At 38.6% G+C, this 21,179-nt stretch overlaps 1 protein-coding gene across 2 annotated transcripts in view; it reads left to right on the top strand.

Moving 5' to 3' along the window:
- bark (C-type lectin domain-containing protein bark beetle) overlaps positions 1 to 21,179 on the top strand; it is a 95,106-nt gene that overhangs the window by 31,549 nt on the left and 42,378 nt on the right. For both annotated transcript variants that reach the window (XM_022068687.2, XM_087351754.1), the window contains exons 2-8: positions 12,300 to 12,460; positions 13,106 to 13,296; positions 15,628 to 15,802; positions 16,850 to 17,019; positions 17,827 to 18,065; positions 18,165 to 18,414; positions 19,569 to 20,607. In XM_022068687.2, coding sequence (XP_021924379.2) covers positions 12,300 to 12,460; positions 13,106 to 13,296; positions 15,628 to 15,802; positions 16,850 to 17,019; positions 17,827 to 18,065; positions 18,165 to 18,414; positions 19,569 to 20,607 — 2,225 coding nt within the window. The remainder of the gene's footprint in view (positions 1 to 12,299; positions 12,461 to 13,105; positions 13,297 to 15,627; positions 15,803 to 16,849; positions 17,020 to 17,826; positions 18,066 to 18,164; positions 18,415 to 19,568; positions 20,608 to 21,179) is intronic.

The following is a 21,179-nucleotide window of genomic DNA, read 5'->3' as shown; positions in this document are numbered from 1 at the left end:
CACGCCCCGGCCGCGCTTTACTCCCAGGAAAGGGTCCCTGTAGCCATTGTAGAGGAGGTTGGGTGGGCCCCAGAGCCGGTCTGGACGCAGAGGCTAGAGGAAAAATCGTCTGCCCTCGTTGAGGATCGAACCCCGGTCGTCCGGTAGGCAGTCACTATGACTGAGCTACCCAGTTCATTTACAGTTGTAATCAGTAACATAATTCTGATCCGGATAGGATTCAATCGCATGACTATCTGCGAACGAGCCAAATATGCTATCATATGAACTAAACCGGATTGTATTGCCAGGTCACAATCTTTCATTACCTAAACCTGCTGTTCATAACGCAAAATTTAAACAAGACTGGAATTTGTGTGAAGTAGGAGAGCAGGTTCTATGAGTTATGTTCGGAACTCTTGTGTCCACTACAGCGTGCGTTTTGAACAGAATGCCTTAGGCGATTTGTGACCTTACGAAGGACGTGTCTGGTGAGAGGATTTGTATCTACTTTTCTGCAGCAACAGTCGCCGTGTCTTACCACAGTTCCTTGCACAAAGTACAGTAGAATTTTTTTCCTGGCAAGGTATGGGCACATGTTGACCCATTCCGAAATTCCACGAACCCAAATCCTTCCAAAATTTAGTTCTCAACACAGAAGGACAATTCTTGAAAGTTGAAGGTTACTGTGCTAAGCTGGTAAATAAATAAATTTACCTCTTATGACACTCTTAAGTATTATTATCCTGTTCATATAAGCCTGCAAGAAATCCGATTCTGAACCGGTTGAACACAGTTCACACCATCCCATCGAATTTTTCAAAGATACGTTTTAATATTATGGTGCCATCTGCGACTAATTCTCCTGAGATGTCTCGCCCTTTGAGGTTTTCCCCAACGAAACACAAAAGTACTGTCTCCATATTCAACCCTGATGATGGAGATACTGTACTTCTCAGAAATATTAGTATCCACCTACGAGTCTACCCGGCCTCAGAATCCAGAACCCCGTCATTGTAAGATGCTATTCTTTGCAGTGAGGTGGAGCTTCACGCTAAAACCTAAAGATGGGGTTCAGTCTATACACACTTAACAAATCTGGTGTCATTTGATAAACGAATGTATTGCAAATGGGCGCACTTTTTAAACTTTTATAAATCAAGGACCTACTCTTGTTATCTTGTTGGTGTAAACATGTTATTTGTAGGCCAAAGTTATGTTGTCTGTCCATGATGCTCTTGTTTTCAGAACCCCAAAGTCGTTCCTCATCTTTCCCTGGTCAGAAGTGTAGGAAACACGCTGCATGTTGTATTCTTAACAAGGCTTTTATCAGTCATAGTGGGGAGGGTGAAACACTGGACTGAAATATCTGTGGGACATGAAGACCCAAAACTAACTTCATGGAGAGAAGTTCTTCAGAAAGGAAAAGTACGTTCAGCTAGTCAAGAAATTCTCCGTCTTTCATGGAATTATGGATTCCGTTCTGTTTACAAGATCCCGCCGCCGATCTCTATCCTGAATTAAATTAATCCAATCTATAAGCCAAGACCTATTTTAATATTATCCTGCCATCTACGCGTAGGTCTTCCGAGTGGTCTCTTTCCTTCGACTTTCCAACTAAATTTTTTTCGCATTTCTCATCTCCCTATTTTCGCTACATTCCCCGTTCATCTCATTCTCCTTGATTGGATGACCATAATATCAGGGCAAAGAATACAAATTATGAAGCTTCTCATTGTGTAATTTTCTCCAGTGTCCTTTCACGTTATCTTTCTCTCTCCATGGGGCAAAGTCCTTCTTGAGACTCGCTTCGTCTTCCAGTTAGTCAAGAAGTTCCTTTTCTGCAATTGAACCAAAAAGGTTTATTACCGCATTCACAAGAGGCCGCCACTGAACCATGTTCTGAGCCACATGAACCTAGTTCACATATTCACGCCCATTTCAATAAAAGCTTCCGCCCAATTTTCGCAAGTGTTCCCTGCCCGTTAGTTTTTTCTAAAATTTTGTTTGCAGTTGGCTCGCTCGCATTCGTGTTGCATTCCCCACCAATCTCACTCCACTTTATTTGATCTTCCAAGTAGGGTGATGTGAGTAGCAAAGTGTTTTTGAAGCCGGGCCAATTTGGGCATCGTCTTTCTGTTTTGATGCTTTTAGTTATGTTGACTGAATTAACGTGGATTTCACACGTGGTAGAAGACAAAATAATTGCGAAAAATGCACACTGTCATTCAATTCTGGAATTTTATCTTAAAGTTTTAATTATCTCCCTTTATCCTTAAGATGAAACGCACATATTTCCTTTTGTTTGTTTAACATTACGCCATGAAGACCTGTGGGGGTGTGGAGACAAAGCTCCACGTATTCTTAACCTAGTTACTAAACGGAGGTGAGAGATTACCCTCATTTCTCGGCCATTTTATCTCAGATAAAAGAGCCCCCAGTGTCAGTTTGATAGGAGAGCTGGTCTGACCGTGTGGCTAAGAGAATAATTCCTGCCTTTGCGGAAATTGAACTTCGGTCGTTGATCCGCTAGCCAGGCATTGTACTGAATGGGTTATTCCGAATAATTTTTAATGAACAAAAAATGTTATCTCTTGTGACGAAGGGCGAATAGTCATTGAAGGCATTTGAAAGCAAATGTTTAGGATAAGAGACATGAGGTACGCCGAGAAGAACACGGAGCACAGTCATGTATAAGCCTCTAGCGACGAGATTAATTATCTTCCTCAAGTATTGGTAGAAGTGTTAAATGGAGGTTCAGGTGTGCGGGGTTGCAAGAAGCAAGAAACGGAAAAACTAACGGAATTGGGCTAATTTTTGAAGATGCATGTAGGACGAAGGATGATAAAACGATTTAACTGAATGGTCTGAAATGTTCTCTGATAGTTTACATTCGTAATAATACTTACTGGCAAGACCGTCATACTACCATAAAACACCCTGAATATTATTGTATCTTGACAGTTCATTATAACCCCAAATTAATTAATAATCGCAATTTACCAAAATTTTAACATGCAATACGAGGTGCGATCAGAAAGTTTCCAGACTGTGTCAATAGAGGGCGAACCGGATGTAGTACGAGCTTCTGCCGCTAAGGGGTTAGGCCTACATTCATAGTGAATCAGTGTGCCAGCCGGCATCATCGAATTAGCATTTGTTTCTTAGTTACGGGCGTTCTGGTAGTGCATTACACCGACCCTCCTGCGATTTCGGAATGGCGGATTTTCATGAACAAATCAAATTTTGCCAAAGACTCGCCAAAACGGCTACGGAAACCTATGAGATGCTAAAGCAAGCATTTGCGGAGTCCGCAATGGGTCGTGCACAAACTTTTGTGTGGCATTCACGTTTTAAAAATGGCCGAACCTCTGTCGATGATGACGAGCGTTCTGGACGACCATCTTCGAGCACAACGCCCGAAAATGTTACGAAGATTCGGCAGGCCATTCACGAAGATCGACGTCGTACCATCAACGACTTGTGCGACATTGTTGGAATAGGCTATGGGACCTGTCAGCTGATTCTAAAGGAAGAACTCCACATGCGACGCATCGCAGCCAAGTTTGTGTCTGAGGACCAGAAGCAGAATCGACTTCTCGTTTGTCAGGAGCTCAAAGATCTTGCCGGATCGCCGGATTTAGCTCCGTGTGACTTCTTCCTCTTCCCAAAGATGAAAATTCAGCTAAAGGGAAGGAGATCTGAGACGATAGAAGAGATTCAGGCAGAATCGCAGATGGTGCTTGACAGGCTGACAAAGAAAGATTTCCAGGGATGCTTCCAGGCTTGGCAGCGGCGCTGGGATCGTTGTGTTCACTCCCAGGGGAACTACTTCGAGGATGATGGATAAATTTAATACCTGAGATAAGTGTACGGGTTTTTATAGGCGCAGTCTTGAAACTTTCTGATCGCACCTCGTACATTACGATTACCTTTGTGCAGAATATTTTGTATTTGACCAAGACCTATCCAATTACTGCCCTACTTGTGCAAGATCTGGCAAATATATAAGTTATAAGACACAATTTTAACTTCTTATTTCATCGTAACTTTATGTCTTACGGAATTGTTTTTATTAATATTAAACTTGTAACGGATGTAAGTCCTTCAGTGCATCCATTTTTAGGAAGTTAACTTTACAGTCAGCCGTGCTTGTGAATTAGTTTATTTAAAATGTCATTGTTCATCCAGTAATTTTTAACGGTTGTATAATTAATAATTGTCGTGTAGACAGAAAGTAAATATATTGTACGTTAAACTATGCAAAGTAATATTTGTATACGTGGTAGGTAATTATAACCTGGCCTAGCCCATAAAAAGAAGGATATAATAAGAAACTCTGAATGGTAGTAAGTATTCCCCGAATTTAGTTTTTGTGAATGCAGTTTTGATCTTATGTACTATCGTTCTCAAAAGCAGATCCCAGATTTTCGATCATTTGTTTGTTGTTCACGAAACCGGAAAATGTTATACAAACATGAACTAGGAACTTCTGAAATGACAACTCCCCTGCTAAGACCGTTACCTCAACTGCGGGGCCTTACCACGGTCTGGCGACGCTGGGTCACGATTTCCTCTGCATGGACCCCTCAGCTCACCTACACCTGCCGGGATTGTGGCTTCAGCAGGAAAACCAGCTCCTTGCTTTAGTTAAATCCTGTGGCCCGGGAAGTCTTTGAGTGCAAAATTGCCTATGGGTTCAAGCACCACGTCGTGAAAGCGCACTGTGTCTCGATATTCTTTTGATACTGAAGAGCAAGTTTTTCGTAGCCGCGCGGTCTGAGGCATCATGCTTCGGACCGGCGATACGGAATGGGCGCTGGTTCGAGTCTCGGGGGAGAAGAAATTTTCTCATGAGCTTTCGACCAGTGTATGCGACCGGTGCCAATCCAGCATCGTGAGGAAATTGGGGAGCTACAATGAGTAGCGTAATCCGGTCATGGAAACTAGCAATGGCTGGGGGTTCGTCGTGCTGACCACACGTCACCCTATATCTGGTTGGATGATCGTTCACCTCTGCTTAGGCATGTGAACGTGAGGCCAGCAGTCAAGCTAGTCGGCTTTGGCTCTTTGGAGCTGTTACGCCACGGATTTTATTTAATTTAATTTAATTGTCCACTCTGTACGTTAGACATTTTATATACAGTCGTCTGATCATACATTTACCGCACAAATATTTTATTCAGTCAGTGTACATTTCTTTTAATTTTTAATTAAAAAGCCACCACAAGCCATATTAAAATATTTATTGATGGTCGCAATCAGTAGAGTTGGATTATATTAATAAACACAAGTGGCGCTGTGACTAAACAAGAGCCCGCCCACGCAGGTTGCGTCAGTTGTCTTCAAACGGTCGAATTGCAAGAATGGCTTCTTCACAAGTGTAACGAATGTTCATTGTCGAATACTATCTAGAAACTCGCTCTTACTTGACTTGCCGGAATAAATTTAGGGATACATTTTCTGATTCTCCTTTGCCAAACAGGTAGTATTTCGTATTGTGAACAGTCTCCGTGACACAAGAAGATGGTCATCTGTACTCGCCGCCGTGAGAACCTGAGATCTCGCACATTTTGATGGCCACTTCCGATCCAGTATTTGATCTCTCAAATAGCCTCGAGTAGCTGGTATTTTGAGCTGAATGTAGTCACTTTTTGTCCTTTCTCGCCAGTAAGTGATAGAGGCTCTGCGTACAGGACACATCAACCATCCCCGCGTTAGTTCATCTGTGTGCGTTATTTATTAGTCAAAATCTGTTTGTCACAACTATTACGTAATGGTAACGAACGTATGGGATAATTGCCGCTTTCGTGTGGACAGCGTACCTACTTATGCGAGAGGTCACGCGTTCAAATCTCTGTATGAAAATCGGCTTCCATCTACATTTTTTAAAATCATTATTTATCCTGTACTTTTTATTTCTAGGCTATAGTCTGAGATTTTGAAAGTGTCTTTGAATTAACAATAAATAGGTAAATAAACTTATGGCGAAAGAGAAATGTTGAAATCTATGCCGAAGAAAGTAATCCGTAAATTGTTGATGTTTTCTACAGACGCTCCATGAGTAGGATTTGAGATTCTCTCGGCAGTGAGCTCGACGATGACTGTCTTCTGTGTTGTAGCGCCGTGTAGTCTTGTAGAAGTTCGAGTATATCAGCGTTTCAGAGATCTATCATCAGGGCTATGATGGAGGCAGGAAGGATATCTGAAACGTTAGTAAACTTCTAAAAAAAACTACGGCGCTACATTCCAGAAGACAGCCTCTCCTAACGCTCCATGTTAGGACACGATATTCCATTCTTACATACAGACCGCTCTTTGGTTTCTTCAAATCGCCGCCTTTTCATAAATTCTGTGAGAGAACTAACTGCTTTACTTAAAGAAATAGGTCTTAGGCCTTAATAAATGTTACACAAAAAGTAACTTTAACATTTACATTATGTATCCAAAACTATGAACGAATGTGTGGACCCATGATTACGAGGAAAAGTAAAAAAATAAATTTTAATTTCCATCAAACGTAATTAAAAGATGGCGGATATAAACAATGTGGACCTTCTGGAAAAAAGAAAACCTTAGTGAAATGTCATGTTTAATTTCTGTTTAGAATATACAAGACTGAGTTAGGTCTCAACCGCAAACGTTTATTCTGATGGAATCAGAAATCTTTTGAACAGTTTTTGCGACAGTAAATTTTAATTCTTTCCCATTTGTTACTCATATGTTCCTTCTCAGATCAATTACAGGCAGCACAGTGTTGTTAAAAGCAGATAGTTTTATTGAAGAATATGAGTTTCATTTTAATTTCGGTGTTTGATTTTCGTTTATGCATTGATATTTTTTTCCAGGCTGTTTTGTATTTGTTTTTACTCAACATGCCCTGCGACGGTGAAATTCTCCAACATAAGTTCTGTCATCGATTGGTATTTATCTATCTGCGAAGACGAGCATGTGAAGTCACTGGCCGTCTTACTTCTGTTTGTTTTGTGCAGATAAAATTGTGACACTGTGGATGTTTGATAACTTACTATCAGTTGCAATGCGCCAGTTATCTCCGGAGCTCGTGAGTGGCCCGATAAGGGGTTCCTGAAACACCGTGTGTTATCAAGTATTATGATATCGAAGGTCCTCACGCCAAGGACAACAATTTGTCATCAACAAAATTCCATTTCCTGCAAGGAACCCATTCATGTAAGACTTGTTTTCAAATTAAACTCGTTAAAAGGCTCAGTCTCATTGGAATGAACGTAATTAGCGCTGCTGCAAATGTTCGCAGTTATAATCACATTATGTCTTTTAATAAACGCTCGTGGAAAAAGATAAGTTTAAAATTAATTAGGTTCGGCTACTTACTAGGCTAGCCAAAGAAAGCCAGACCAATGCCACTTACGTATTCCTCCGCTTTTGCTACTCTGAAGCCGGTTCCCAGCCCTCGACGAAGGTTGGTTCTTCGTAATTTGACGATCATAAAATGAGAAATTGGTAAATGTACATGGAAGACTGGTTTGGAGCTGGGATTGTTTTCTTCGTCATCACATCGAAACAGACTCTGGCCCCGAGTCATTCTCAGTATGTCCCACGGGCGGCCGAAGAATGAAAATGACAGCTGGCCTCTGTCTAGTGTCGATACGTCTTCGTTGTGTGGAGGTTAAGAAACCCAGACAAGTGTTGAGTAAGTTCAGATATTTGGGAACGAAGGTGAACAAGTCAGAAGTTTATTCATGGGGAAATTAGGCACTTACTAAATCATGGGATGCTTGCTTTCTGCTATGCAGTTGTATGTGTGTGTATCAGTGTTTGCCTGTTATTGGCTTCTTGCTGTTGGCAAACACTTAAATAAATTAATTGAATTGAAATTTGTCTTCCCGTCTGCTGTCTAAAACAATCCAAAATATTCGGTATACAAAACTAATTTTACCTGTTTGTTTTTATGGGCGTGAAAAGTGTCTGTTCCGTTAAGGCGAGAACACAGATTGAGTGTGTTCGATTGGACTTGAGTGGAAGGAATGACAGGTCTAAATAAAATTGAACAATGAAGAACTCTCCATAATATGTACTCTTCGTTTTTGTTAAGATAGCCGAAGCAAGGAGGATGAGATTGACGGGGAATATAGCGCGCATGAGGGAGCTGAGATGTGTGCAAAATTTTGGTTGGAAAGCCTTAGGGGAAGAGACAACTCCGGGCACAGATTGGAGGATAATATTAAAATGAATCTTTGTTAAATGGGGTTGAGAGTGCGAATTGGATTTACGTGACTCAGGATAGGGACCGGTGGCAAGCTCTTGTGTACACGGTGAACTTTCGGGTTCCAAAAAGGCGGGGAATTATTGACTAGCTGAGCGTACTGTTAGCTCCTCAAAGACTCTGTTCCATGGAATCAGTTAGTTAGTCAGTCAGTTAGTTAGTTAGTGTGTGTATCCAGATTGCAATAATAGCTATTTGCGTCGAATTTTAAAGTGAACTTGAAGGACAAGTTGGAATCCATTGCATAATCCGTGTGTGTTCTTGTTTTTACTTTTTGTGGGCATGTTATTTGTTGTTGTTATTGAGGTTCGGAAATGAACAAAACTTGTAAACTTGATCTTATTCTCACGTCCGAATTTAATCGTCCTTCAGTTGGTAGGTTCACGGCCATCACAGTTTTTGTGCTTCAGTTACCTAATTCGGCTTCCCTGTCTCAACATTACAATGGATTTGTGTGGGCATTTCGCTTCAGGTAGTCTTCGAGGGTGTTGTCTTACCGGGCAAACCGGTCCATCCCACCAAAAAGTTAAGATGGCTGTCTTACAGGTTGTTGCGCTTTTTAGTGTGGTAGAATTTTACGGACGTTTCAGAGGTGGTTATTGCCTCTATCATCAGGGCTCTTCTGGTTGAACCACTGGTTTTTCGGGGTGTCCAGAATTTAAGATTAAGTACCCACTGTTGTTTGTTTTCTTCTGCATCCTTCGCCTTACGTACGTGCTTTTTGTTCGTGGTAAAGTTTATTGCGTCATGCATAATAGCAGACTTCAAGAGTACAATAGGTTATTGTACTAAAGCAATAATGATTACGTTTTTGATTACGTGACCAGTAGAATCATGGATTGTCATACCTAGAGCGAACAGGTGGCTGAGGGAAATTCCTCCTGCAAGTCAGTGCACTTATCGGAGGTTTCGATTTTTGTCCCAGACAACTCGTTGAGACCCGTACCCACTGAAAAGGAGGCTGGGCGAACTTCACAACCGGTCAGGATGTTGTGACCAAGAGAAAAATATCCGACAGATTATTATTTAATTAAATTAAATTATTAGGCAAACTAATTGAATTATTAGTTTTATTAACAAAATTCTCTGCAGGGGACTGGCTGATGCATAGAAGCAACCAGGGCGATTTTTTTAAAAGGATTTCGCTTTTCATGGCAATCTGTATTGCAGCATTGAATTCTGGATTACTAGTATTGACCACAGTAGTCTACAGAACAACGGGAAAAATTGTTATTTCGTATTATTTTATAGTTTATTTTATTTTAGAGCGTAGATGAGAAGAAAATGAACCTGATGTTTCTTGCATTAATCTTATTTTATGCAACTTCTTTTTTATTTTGCCGGTGTAATTTGAACGGCAGTGTTTGACTACTCATTGGTTGCAGCTCATCTCATCTTCGACGATCCCGTAATGGTACGTAAATAGTGCTCCCCCCCCTTCAGACAAAAAGAAGGCCACTTCTGGTCTGAGTGGAAGATAACGGAATCTTTCATTTGAAGTTCCTGTTGTCTTCACAGAAATTGGAACAAATCGAGACCATACCGCATTTGTATGCCGAGGAAGTGGGTATCGAAAATCATTCCACAGACGAGATGCGACGATTAATACACCGGATACAGCTTTTTGTAGGGGCTTTATTTGTTATGAGGTCAACGTGGTGTAGCTCACTGTTCCATGAGATTCACACTCGGTCTGTTACAAGCTTGAAGCCGGCTCTAGCACTAGGTTCTTCACTTCCTGCATTGGGGTTTCCGTTGTAATGGGGGAGATATACAAAAGGAGGGTTCCATTATTTATGTCATTATATCTCGCCCTCATGCACCCAATTCCAAACACTGGGTAGTGAGGCTGACGATTTATAAAAAAAAGCCACCTTCCTGGGGAAAATATGAAGGGTGGTGTTGGTTGTGAACGGGGATTGTAATTAATTTTGACGACTATGTCGGACACAGTGATCCCTGGAGGCATGTACCATTTGTGTCGAAAGCATTTTTTCTTTCTGTTCCGCCACAGCGACATGCTACTGCACAATGCAGTATCGAAACTTTTTCTCTTATAGTGTCAATGTTTGCAAAGTTTAATTTTGACTATAATTTCCCTGTTGCTTGTGTGGGAGTGAAACGTTGTGTGTCAAACTAAGGAAAGAACAGATTAACGATGTTTCGGAACAAAATGCTGAGTAAAGGAAGGAGAAAATTACAGAGTAGGATCTTTAAATTTGTAGGAACTGCTTACAACATATTTTCATAACAAAAGTATCAAGATGGCATGTATCATGTATGGAAGAAATGAGAAATGCTTGTAACATTTTAGTTAGAAAACTTGAAGTCAGATCACATGGAAGATTCCAGTGTCGAATGAAGGATAACGTTAAAAGTATGAAGATGTTGCCTGGATTCATCTAACTCAGGATAGGGTCCAGTGAGACCACCACGGTGGTCTAGTGGTTAGAACGCTAGCCTTGTAATCCTGGGGTCTCGGGTTCGATTCCCGGCGTTGCCCGAATTTATAACTTGTGTTGGGCAAGGCCGTGGTCTAGGCATCACGGAGTTTTCCTCCGGGGGCTTCCCCGGTCTCTCCGTGGCATCCCAACAATTACTCCATTCACACACAGAAGAAGGCAATGGCAAACCACTTCTGGATCATCTGCCAAGAACGTATATGAACAGGTCCCAGTCCGAGAAAAGGATGGAAGGATCCTGTTCATATGGACCTGTCGTCAGACAGAACACTAAATAAATAAATAAATAAATAAATAGGGTCCAGTGATGGGTTCTTGCACTCATGGTACCAAGCCTTCTAGTTCCATAAAAGGGAAATCGTCTTTACATCTGAGTGTCTGCTAGCTTATGAAGAATTACTTTGCTCCGTGGAGTTAGTCTCTGCGTTCCTGAGCAGATATATTTTAATGATTAACTGTGTGATTATAATTTATTTTATTTGGAGGTAAAATAAAGTTGTATTAAGAACACTGGAAATGTACTTGAGCTAAATATATAGATGTCACAAAAAATTGTCATTAAGAATACTTATATTTTTTTATTTCTTATATTACACTAATAACTTGTTTGTGGAGATCACTAACAGGTTTGTAAGGAGACGAATTTTATGGAATTGCAAATCAGCATCTATGTTAAAATCGTCATATGTTAGTGGAGGTTAATGAAATTTACTCTTAGATAAATAATGGCAAAAATTATTTCATATTACGTTATGGAATGAAAATAGGCAAAATAAATTGATTTGAGAGTGCCTGTGTTTCTGTTATAAAAAACTGATAAAACTGCATAGCGTACTGTACTTAACATATTTCATCAATATTATTCTTCCAGTTTAAGTGGTTATGTTTGTAAATCAAGGAATTTTGTATTAATGATTTTATTGTACTTCTTATCATAACCAATAATGCATGTTGTGGTTAATTATTTGTTATAAATTTTACTATATTTGTTTTATTTAGTACCAGCTTGTTAGCAGTAAACCATTTACTCATATGAGAAAGAACTGCGTATGACATTGTACAAAAAACACCAACATTTTTACTATAAATTATGATGCTAGTGTTACACTGCTGCAGTTTGTGAATTTACCATGCACTTTAAATTAAGTTTGGACTTCTATTTTCTTTACTTTTCATAGATGACAGACTTGAACTTAAATATCATGCACATGTTTTGTGCCTGTTTCTGATTCTATAGGAACTGGATGCTCATTTCATAGGATATGAATATGGCCACTCATCTTATCTCATCACAGCTAGCGCATAGTGAATGCGGAGCATTTTCTTGACAAACCGTTGCAGATCAGACCCATGTTTGTTTGAACTTTTTGATTTAAAATGATCCCAAGAGCACGTAGTGAAGCTATGGACATTCTGTTGTGGGACACGTATACAGTCCCATGGTAACATTACAGCCCACATGCTGAAATACATCTTCGTGGCTTAGTGCTTGCTTATGTGAAGATAATAATGTTAATGTAATCTTTCAGAAACATGACATGTGGCAGGTTTTGTGTTTACTGCAATTATTATATAAGGTTCTGTGTTGTTATGTATAATTCCCTCTTTTTCAGGGTCTCCCAGATGATCACATAGTTTTAACAAGTGCTATAGAACCGAAAGCATCTCTGACACTGCCACAGCTTCGATTAGTGGATGGTCCATCCATACTAGCTGGAAGACTGCAGATTCTTCACAACAATCAGTGGCGATCAGTCTGTACAAATTCAAGGAAGTGAGTGTTACTTTCTCCTTTTACTCATGGTTTTTAATCTGTGGGCATGCCTTTACCTTGGAAGACATGACGATTCCATGGGAAGAGGGTAAGAAACATTTTACACCATCTATGATTTGCCTCAAAACTTGCACATTTGTTGTCAGTAGGTTTTCCCAAGCAGAGTTTAATGTATAAATTCAGCCTTTGGATGAGAGTTGCAGCTCTGACCTGAAGCTGATGTTACATATTGCAGAGATTTCCGTGGCCACAACCTCCTCCCCTCCCCAAAGGTTTAGAAACTGGATCATCCTATATTTTGAATGTCACCATTTATACCAGTAATCCCAAACAACAAACCAACTTTCCCACTCCAAATTGCTGTAGATGTTTCATATCTGAGTGTTTTTGCAGCTGAATATTCCATGAAGTTGTCCGTATAACCAATAGAAACAAAATGGCATGGTGGTGTCATTCTTGATTATGATACTTAACAGAATGTTTGCATTACCACATGTTGGATGGCAGTTAGCTAGGCTGGCAATTCGCTTGGTGATTTCCTTTAAAATTACATAGGGAATTTCTGTTCGAAGGCTTTTGTTGGCACACTTCAAGGGTTTATGGAGGGCCACTGTATCAGACACTCAAGAAATGTGTGTGTTTCAGTTGGACAAGAGGTGACCTAGAGACTGCATGTAGGCAGCTTGGGTTTCAAGGAGGGGCGTGGTGGGGCTGGATTGATCGCCAGCCTGATTTCAAACCTCGATTGTTGTTTGAAGAACCCAGATGCAAGGGCACAGAGACATCCTTGTTTGATTGTAACTGGTCAAGCAGGCAACTGGGGGCAGGTGTTTGTGGTGAGTGTCATCATATAAGAGCTTTATGTTTAGCATGAATGAATATCACAGAATGTATATCATTAGCCTGAAGGCTCTTTCTCCTTTTATACATCTTCATGGTGTGGTGCTTAGTTAAGTAGCAGGGACAACTTTTACCTCAGCTTACTAAAAATACTTCATTCGGATAATATTAGTAGATGTTAACCCCTTGAGCAGAAGAACAGTGTGTCTGTGGAAGGTCTTGGCACATTCACATGCACTTGTGGGGAGGTAAGGCAGGACAGTGCATTCTTTGTGAGAAAGGTAGGATAGGTTAGGGCAGTGCAGTGAATGAATGAAGTTGCTGGGTAGGATATGCATCTGTGGTTTTGCAAGGAAGTGCAGGGATTAGAATAAGGAGGGCAGATACTGCATTGCATTTTAGGGGGAGGAAATTGGACAATAAGCAAAATGTGAAAGAACAAGGAAAGGGAACAGTTTGTTAGATAAAGAATAGAGTGAAGGTGGGTGACAGAAGAGTTGTTTGAGGGGGGTGCAGTGTAAAGTTATTACTGGGGAAGACCAGGTAAACAAGTAAGGGAAGAGTAGAGCAACAGAGCACAATACAAGATGGGTATGTAAGAGAGAATAATGGAGTTTTACCATTCTGATGGAATGATAATGGATGGTGGTGGTGGTGGTGGTGATTGCAGGAACTCTATGAATTGTACTGCACAAATTTGATGAGAAAGTAGATGTGAAGGTGTTAAAAATGAATGATACTGATATCTTGGTTAGCTTCTTTTGTTTTTATCGTATTTTCATTGTTTTATTTTAATTTGTAATTGTGTCAGAAAAGAGATTTAATGTTTCATTATTTAGCAGGTTAATGCATGATTTATTTCATGAACACAGGCTTCTTTTTCTGAGCAGGATGATGTCACAGCCACTGTTTATTATTCTGTTGTTGTGTCACCCTTGAGTGGATGCCACTTTCATCTGCACAGTTCTGTAATTTTGCTTAAACAGTGTAATGACCTAGTATAGCTTATATCTTATGTGTCATCTTGTCTTCTTTACATGATACACACAAAATTAATTCATTATGAGAAAGCCACTAGGCAGAATTCAGTCATGTAAGGTATTGATTGGAGACAGTAGTATAACTAGAAATGTGTAAGGTGAGAGCTGTTTTTTTAAATCAGCGTACTTTGCTGGCAGCAGCATTGTTTCTTCCTGTTACTCTGTTGGACACTGAACATAACTTTTCAAAAGTTCAAGGTAATAAAAAATGAAGAATGATAGAAACACTTATAGTTTGAGTAGTATAGACTCAGTTCAATATTAATTTTAATTCAAGGAATGATATATGATTTTTTCTACAAACAAAGCTAGAATGACACAAAAGGTTTTGCACATATTTTTGCTGCCAATGTGCAGGAATCTGCACAGCTGGGCCCTAAGGGATGGCAGTGGCAATCAGGGATTTTAACTAACCGTCCCAACAAAGCACAAAAAGTTAATTTATAACAACTTAGTGTAGCCAATGCTAGCACCATATGAAAAATCACAACATTTTTGGAAAATATATGTACTGAAATTCAGGTTTATAGTTTTATTCTTTTTTATTTCTATCAAGCAGCAGTTACAGCCAAAGTGATGGAAAAAGGCATTGAGTTGTTGTTCTTTTCACAGAATTTTAATTGTGTCCTAAATTTATTTACACTTTAAGCCTATCTGCATATTTAATTTGCTGTTCATTGATGCTATGCATAGTCTACATTTTATTTAAATTGTGGCAGTTTAAATTCAATTTTACAATGTTCTACTGTACATTTTGAGGCTTTCTTGACAGTGAAAATTTGGATTGTGGTTTCTTAGGTTATGACTTTGTGTATTCTTATAGGTTGTTACGTTTCAGAGTAACACATTGCCTCCATCGTCATGGTAGTTGAAGATTGTAGGTTCTTCCAAAACATTGACAACCACCCACAAGACAAAAAAGATTTGTAAGCCCCAAAGGTAAAATCCAGCAGGCATGGCAAATACCTTGAAAGATTCTCCCCTTGAAAAGTCACGTCACTGTTTTAAAATTTGGGAGAATGAAAGTCATATCTGTATCAAGTACCAGCAACAAGCTATAAAAACACTAATGCCATTGTCAAAATTAAACAACTAACCTGAAGTATTTAATTACAAGTTTCACCATTAAAAAGATGTTCATTAAGAAACAGTGTAAGGTTAAGGATATTGTCATGTTAGCAACAGTTTGACTACAAAAGGAAAAGAAGACAATGTCAGTGAAAGTGCAGTCTCATGTTGTAGTGTCCACTTAATGGAAAGATTCTTTCATTTTCTGGTGTTTTTCAGACTATCACCCTGACCTTGGAATACAGTGTCTTCCATACCATGTTACATCATCAAACATTGTGCAGCACTGGAGAGGAGTTAAGTTTGAAAGAGCAAGTTCTCAGCGCAGTCTTACTCAGCAGAACACCCTCTATGTACATAGGTCACTGTCTGAACTGGCTCATGTGGATATACGGTCAGTTTCGTGGTGTCTGGTATTCTTCTGGTTGTTTTTTCTATGGGAACCAAATTATTTGGGCTGTGACTGAATTTAACAAAATAAAATGAGCAAGAGAATAAATTATTATGTGACTATTTGGATCTGCTAAAACGTGTTCTGAATTTAACTGTCCTTAATTGTAGATGGGCAGATGCTGGAATTATTTGTTGCTTAGTATATTTTAAGAATGCTTTCTGAACTCTACAGGTTATGTTAATTGATTCCTGATTTATTTAACAACACCTTCAACTGCTTAGGTTATATAGCCCTTCATGTATATATATATATATATATATATAGCTTAGCTGAGAATAAGAAGCTAACAAGAAGTGATCTTCCAGTTGTAGGGAGCTCACAACTCACTGTAAAAACTAGTGTATTATGGAATGCCACAAAGGGCTTCAGACTTGGGTGAAACCTAGATATAAAAAAAGTAGGATTTGATGTTTTCATAGCTGTGAGTCTGAAGATAGCTGTCTTCTGGGTTGTTGTACTGTGTAGTCTGGAAAGTTTACTGATGTTTCAGAGGTCCTTGCTGCCTCCATCACAAGGTGATGAGTTCCAAATAAAAGAGACCACTTGGGAAAACTAGGTATAGATGGGATAATAATAGTAAAACAGATCATAATGAAATAGGGTGTGAGAGTGTGAGCTGGATTCAGCTAGTTGAGGTTAGGACCCAGTGATAGGTTCTTGTATTAATGATAATGGAACTGAATGGTTCCATAAAAGGTACGTGATTTCATAGCAAGTTGAAATTCTGATAGGGAAACTTATTTGAAAGTGGCCTCTTAAAAGACCAAGAAGAAGTTGAAAGGTAAAAATTAAGATGATTCTTACAGAGGCAGGTGGAGGAAACTACATCAGGAGTATGATTGTGGGCTTTGTTGTACTTTGTGTTTAAGTAAGCACTGAGTTTGTTGGTTTGTTAGTGACACATTTCACCGTTGGTTGACGGGAAATCGTGTTGGAAAATTAGCTGAATCAAAATACCTAATTGCCTGAATTATAAATATTGTGCAGGTTTGCTGGGTCTGGACGTGACTACAATGCCTCATCTGCTATCCATGTGGACGGTGTTCCCCCAAAATTGACAGATGTTTCTGTCCTATACTCAGCATATAATGGAATCAATATAACCATGCCTCATGCTCCAGTCACACTGAATCAGTGTACACTAAAGTGGAACAGAGGTAAGTTGGCTGGTAGGTTCATGTAGACCAAGCATGTCAAACTCAAAGGCTAACACGGGCCACATGAACAAGGTTCAAGTTTATGTGGGCCGCAAAAAAAAAACTTCAATTTTCATAGAAACGTAGGTTTATTTCGAAAAGTATAGTATAAAAAAAAGAACAAGAACAACGATAAAATTAATGTTTTCTTCCTGACACTTGGCATTTCTTCTCTGCTACTATCTTTCCTACTTCGGGGAAAATCTTGTTCGCAGTGATTACTTTCAAAACTAACCCAGGGTGAATGTCAGTAATTCTGGATCTGACAGGAGACTTATTTCCTTTCATAATTGTAATAACTGCTCACACCGATAAGTACTTCCAAACATGGAAATAATTTCATATGCGAATTTTCGAGTATTTTCAAACCTGGCAGGTAAATATTTGTAAAATCCAGGCATGCCAATTTTGCCTTCAAATTAAATTACGAAATTTTTATTAAAACGTTTCTTACATATCGTTATATTGGCTGGGCCACAAAAATATTTGTTTTGGGCCGCGAGTTTGACATGCTTGGTGTAGACAGTCATGATTTCGGACCTGCACTTAGGTCAAAATGGATAGAGCACATTTAAAAAATTATAGGTACTCAAAACAGGAGTACATATTTCTACCCTTTTTAATTATATACAGTGTTATATCTATTCTGTGATAGTGATTATGTATGAACTGTTAGAAAGCTAGCTTTGTGACAAGTGCAGATATGTTTCAATTAAAGTGTTACCAGCTGATTCATCTTTGTAATGGAAATTTTACTACCTCTTCCAGGATATGGCATATATCTGAATAGTTCCTCAGACCTTACACACCTGAATGCATGCACAATACAGGAAAATGGTGCTGATGGGGTGAAATTTGTTCATCATGATGAACTGGCAGATGTGCAGTTTGACAGGACCAACATTGTTGACTTTTGCACATTTCCCATCACTACCAGTCAGACATACCCCATATCCATCACTGTGGAGCAGAACAAATATGCTCCAGCAAGACAGGAGTGTTCAAAGGTATGTCTTCACATTTATTAAACATTTCCATGTTCAGTAGTTTATCAGTTACAGTGACAAATAATGCTTGGCTTACTTCATTTCAATTGCCACTTACAGTATTTCTACACTCGACCTGGACATGTGCTGACATTGCATTTTGTATGGATGTGGACTGATCGTAACGACAGTGCTGTGATTGAAGTTTTCGATGGAGCAAGCCCCACTGAACGGCAACTAGCATTGGTCAGTGTTCGTAATAGTACAAGACCCCAAAGTCTCGTAACTACTAGACACACTATATACATCAGATTCAAGGCAGAAGCAAGAACACAGATGATTGCTTACATGAAGCTCACTTCAGGATACAGTAAGTATACTTACATGATTGATTATTTACCATATTTTATTGATCCTTTGACCAGTGAGTAGTCTCATGACAGAACCTCTATTTTTCTCTCACCTCCTTTAAGCTTTTCTTTATTTGTGTCCATTATTTTATTTATGTATCTTTCCTTAGTCTCTGTACCTTATCCTTGGTTTCTACCATGACCATTTATTTATTTACATTTGTTCGGATCTTAGAAGAATCCATATAATTATTGTAGTGTTAATTTCACCACCTTTCTTGTAGCATTTATATTTTCAAGTCATGTTGAATACGTTATTTTGAATTTTATACATTATTGTTCCTTTCTTAATACTATGGAGAAACATCATCTACAGTGCTTTCTATTGTACTTGTTCTGTCAAACAAGAATTTAGACATAAAACTTTTGTATGGTGACACGTTTGAACCCTTTTAACTTTATGCCCAATTTCCAAGATAGGAGACTGTCACTGTCCCTTGTTTTTTGTGAATTATTCATGTTCAGTTTATTAACATGCAGCATCCTCCCTCCTCTGTTATTTCTGTCACAACCCAAGGACATACCATTCCGTGATGAAAAGGAGTTCTTTCAACACATATATTTGTTTTGTTTCTGAAATGTGACCTCTTACTTTGTGTAAGGGACAAAAGAACAGCTGAAATCAGAGTGCATAAAAAAATATATGGACCTAAGAGATATTAAAAGTATTTCTGGTGTGTATAGCTCATTGTTTAAGTATTGAAATCAAGGAAATTTTAATGATGTGAATGCAGCTCAGATAAAATACGGAAGAAGTACATGAAGAATTTTGGTGGAGAAATTAGTTAGAAACTGGCCATTTGGAAACTAGGAAATGGAAGCTTTTTATTAAAATGGATGTTAGAGAATAGTCCTTGAAAGTATAAAGTTGATTGAACTAGAATGTTCCTGAATTATCAGTGTAGAACCATCACTTCCTGAAGAATAAGATACTACTACAACCTTCTATGCTTTGTAATGTATTCATTTAATTTCAGTGGTTATAAATACTCCACTATCCTATTCTGCATTATAGATGTTACTAATTGGTTATGTATATTTTCTGATGTAAAATATGCCAACATGTTAGATAATTTTATTTATTTTTAATTTTGTCTGAATTGTTTCTTTCCAGAAAAATCTTATGATTTGAATGTCACTGGGTCAACAATAGCAGACAACAATGGTCGGGGGATAATGATAGAAAACATGCACAGTCAGCTCCATGTTCATCAGAGTTCTGTTTCCAACAACAACCATGTTGCAGGAATTCATGTTTCCCGAGGAGTGGGTGATGTGAATGTTACAGAGAGTCGCATATCATTTAATACAGGAGATGGTATTAATATTTCATACACAGGAGGAAACAGAAATATTACCAGAAGTTCCATCTCTTCCAATAAGGGCTATGGCATTGCTGTTTGGATGAATCACAGTTTGTACACAGAGCACATTGCATTCAATCAAACAACTGTTGTCTCGTATTCTGAGATATTCAAGAATGATGATATTGGCATTTTTATTGGGAACTTCAGTGGTGACTCCTATGTTAACATCACAGGAAATGGTTTTAATAACAGTTTGGAAAGTGCAATTGAAATTTTGTCTTCTTGGAAACATAGTGGTGGTCTTCTGAGGTTACTGATAGGACATAATGACTTTAGACAAAATAAAAAACTTGGATTGAAATTGAAGCCTGTACTCAATGTTGAAGGAAGGATAGAATATAATTACTTCAGTAAGCATACTTATGGATGTATACTAGTCAAGAATCAACCTATTGAAGACTTTGATATTTTACCAGCCAAATTAGTGATAGAAAACAATCAGTTTGAACTAAATCAAGGTATTTATGTTGTAAATCTCGGTCTGTCACCCTACAGTGAAATGCAGTCTATCTTGTTCACAAGAAATTTTGTGCGTGATAATCACATTCATGAACCCTTTGAGATTAATGAAGCCAGACCTGCAAAGTTGATGCCACGAAGCCGCGTGGCTGCACCTGTGGTAGTGAGTTCCAGCAATGTAGAAATATTCAGAAATATCCTTCAGAACCTTGAATCCGCCTATGAAGTTGGATCGCACCTAGAGGATCAGAGTCTGGTTATCAATTGTACCTATAACTGGTTGGGATCATCAAAAGAGGAACAGATATTTTCAAGGCTTTTTCACAGGTAAGCTGTGTAACTGATGGTATAAAACTTTTTTTGGCAGTGTTATGCACTTGATGACACTTCTTAAGTTATGATATTTTACAAGATATCAGATAAGATATGTTGCTGGTCTAGTATAGAAAGAAAAATGGATAGACCTACTGTGGGGATAGTACATACTTTGAAATAGGCTGTGACCAATTCCTCTATGATTCTTATAATTTTATTGTACATGTTAATAATCCCTTATAGTTAGTACAGAATTATTAAATAAATTTGATTCATTCTACAAGAAGATCACAAGAAGCCTTAGAAATGTTGTTTAAAGCAAGGATCCATGGTTGTCTTAAAGAAAGTAGGTGTCAACCAAGAATTGGAATTAGGTAATTAATATCTGTCATCATGTATAAGAAGCAACTGAAATTGACACTATTGACCAGTAATTCTGAATGAGTTAAGTATTGATAAAATATTTGTATTGAACTAGAATTAATTTTGAAGAATTTTCTGCAGAGTAGGAAACAGTTTCACTCCACTAATGATCAAACTAAATGCAAATGATCTCCCTACTTGTTTATTCAAGCATAAAAATA

This window comes from Zootermopsis nevadensis, unplaced genomic scaffold, assembly GCF_977971745.1.
Source record: "Zootermopsis nevadensis isolate Lab colony 2312 unplaced genomic scaffold, Znev_1.0 Znev_ptg000020l, whole genome shotgun sequence".
NCBI lineage: Eukaryota > Metazoa > Arthropoda > Insecta > Blattodea > Termopsidae > Zootermopsis > Zootermopsis nevadensis.
The sequence above is the reverse complement of the archived record's forward strand: the minus strand, read 5'-3'. Positions and strand labels throughout refer to the sequence as shown.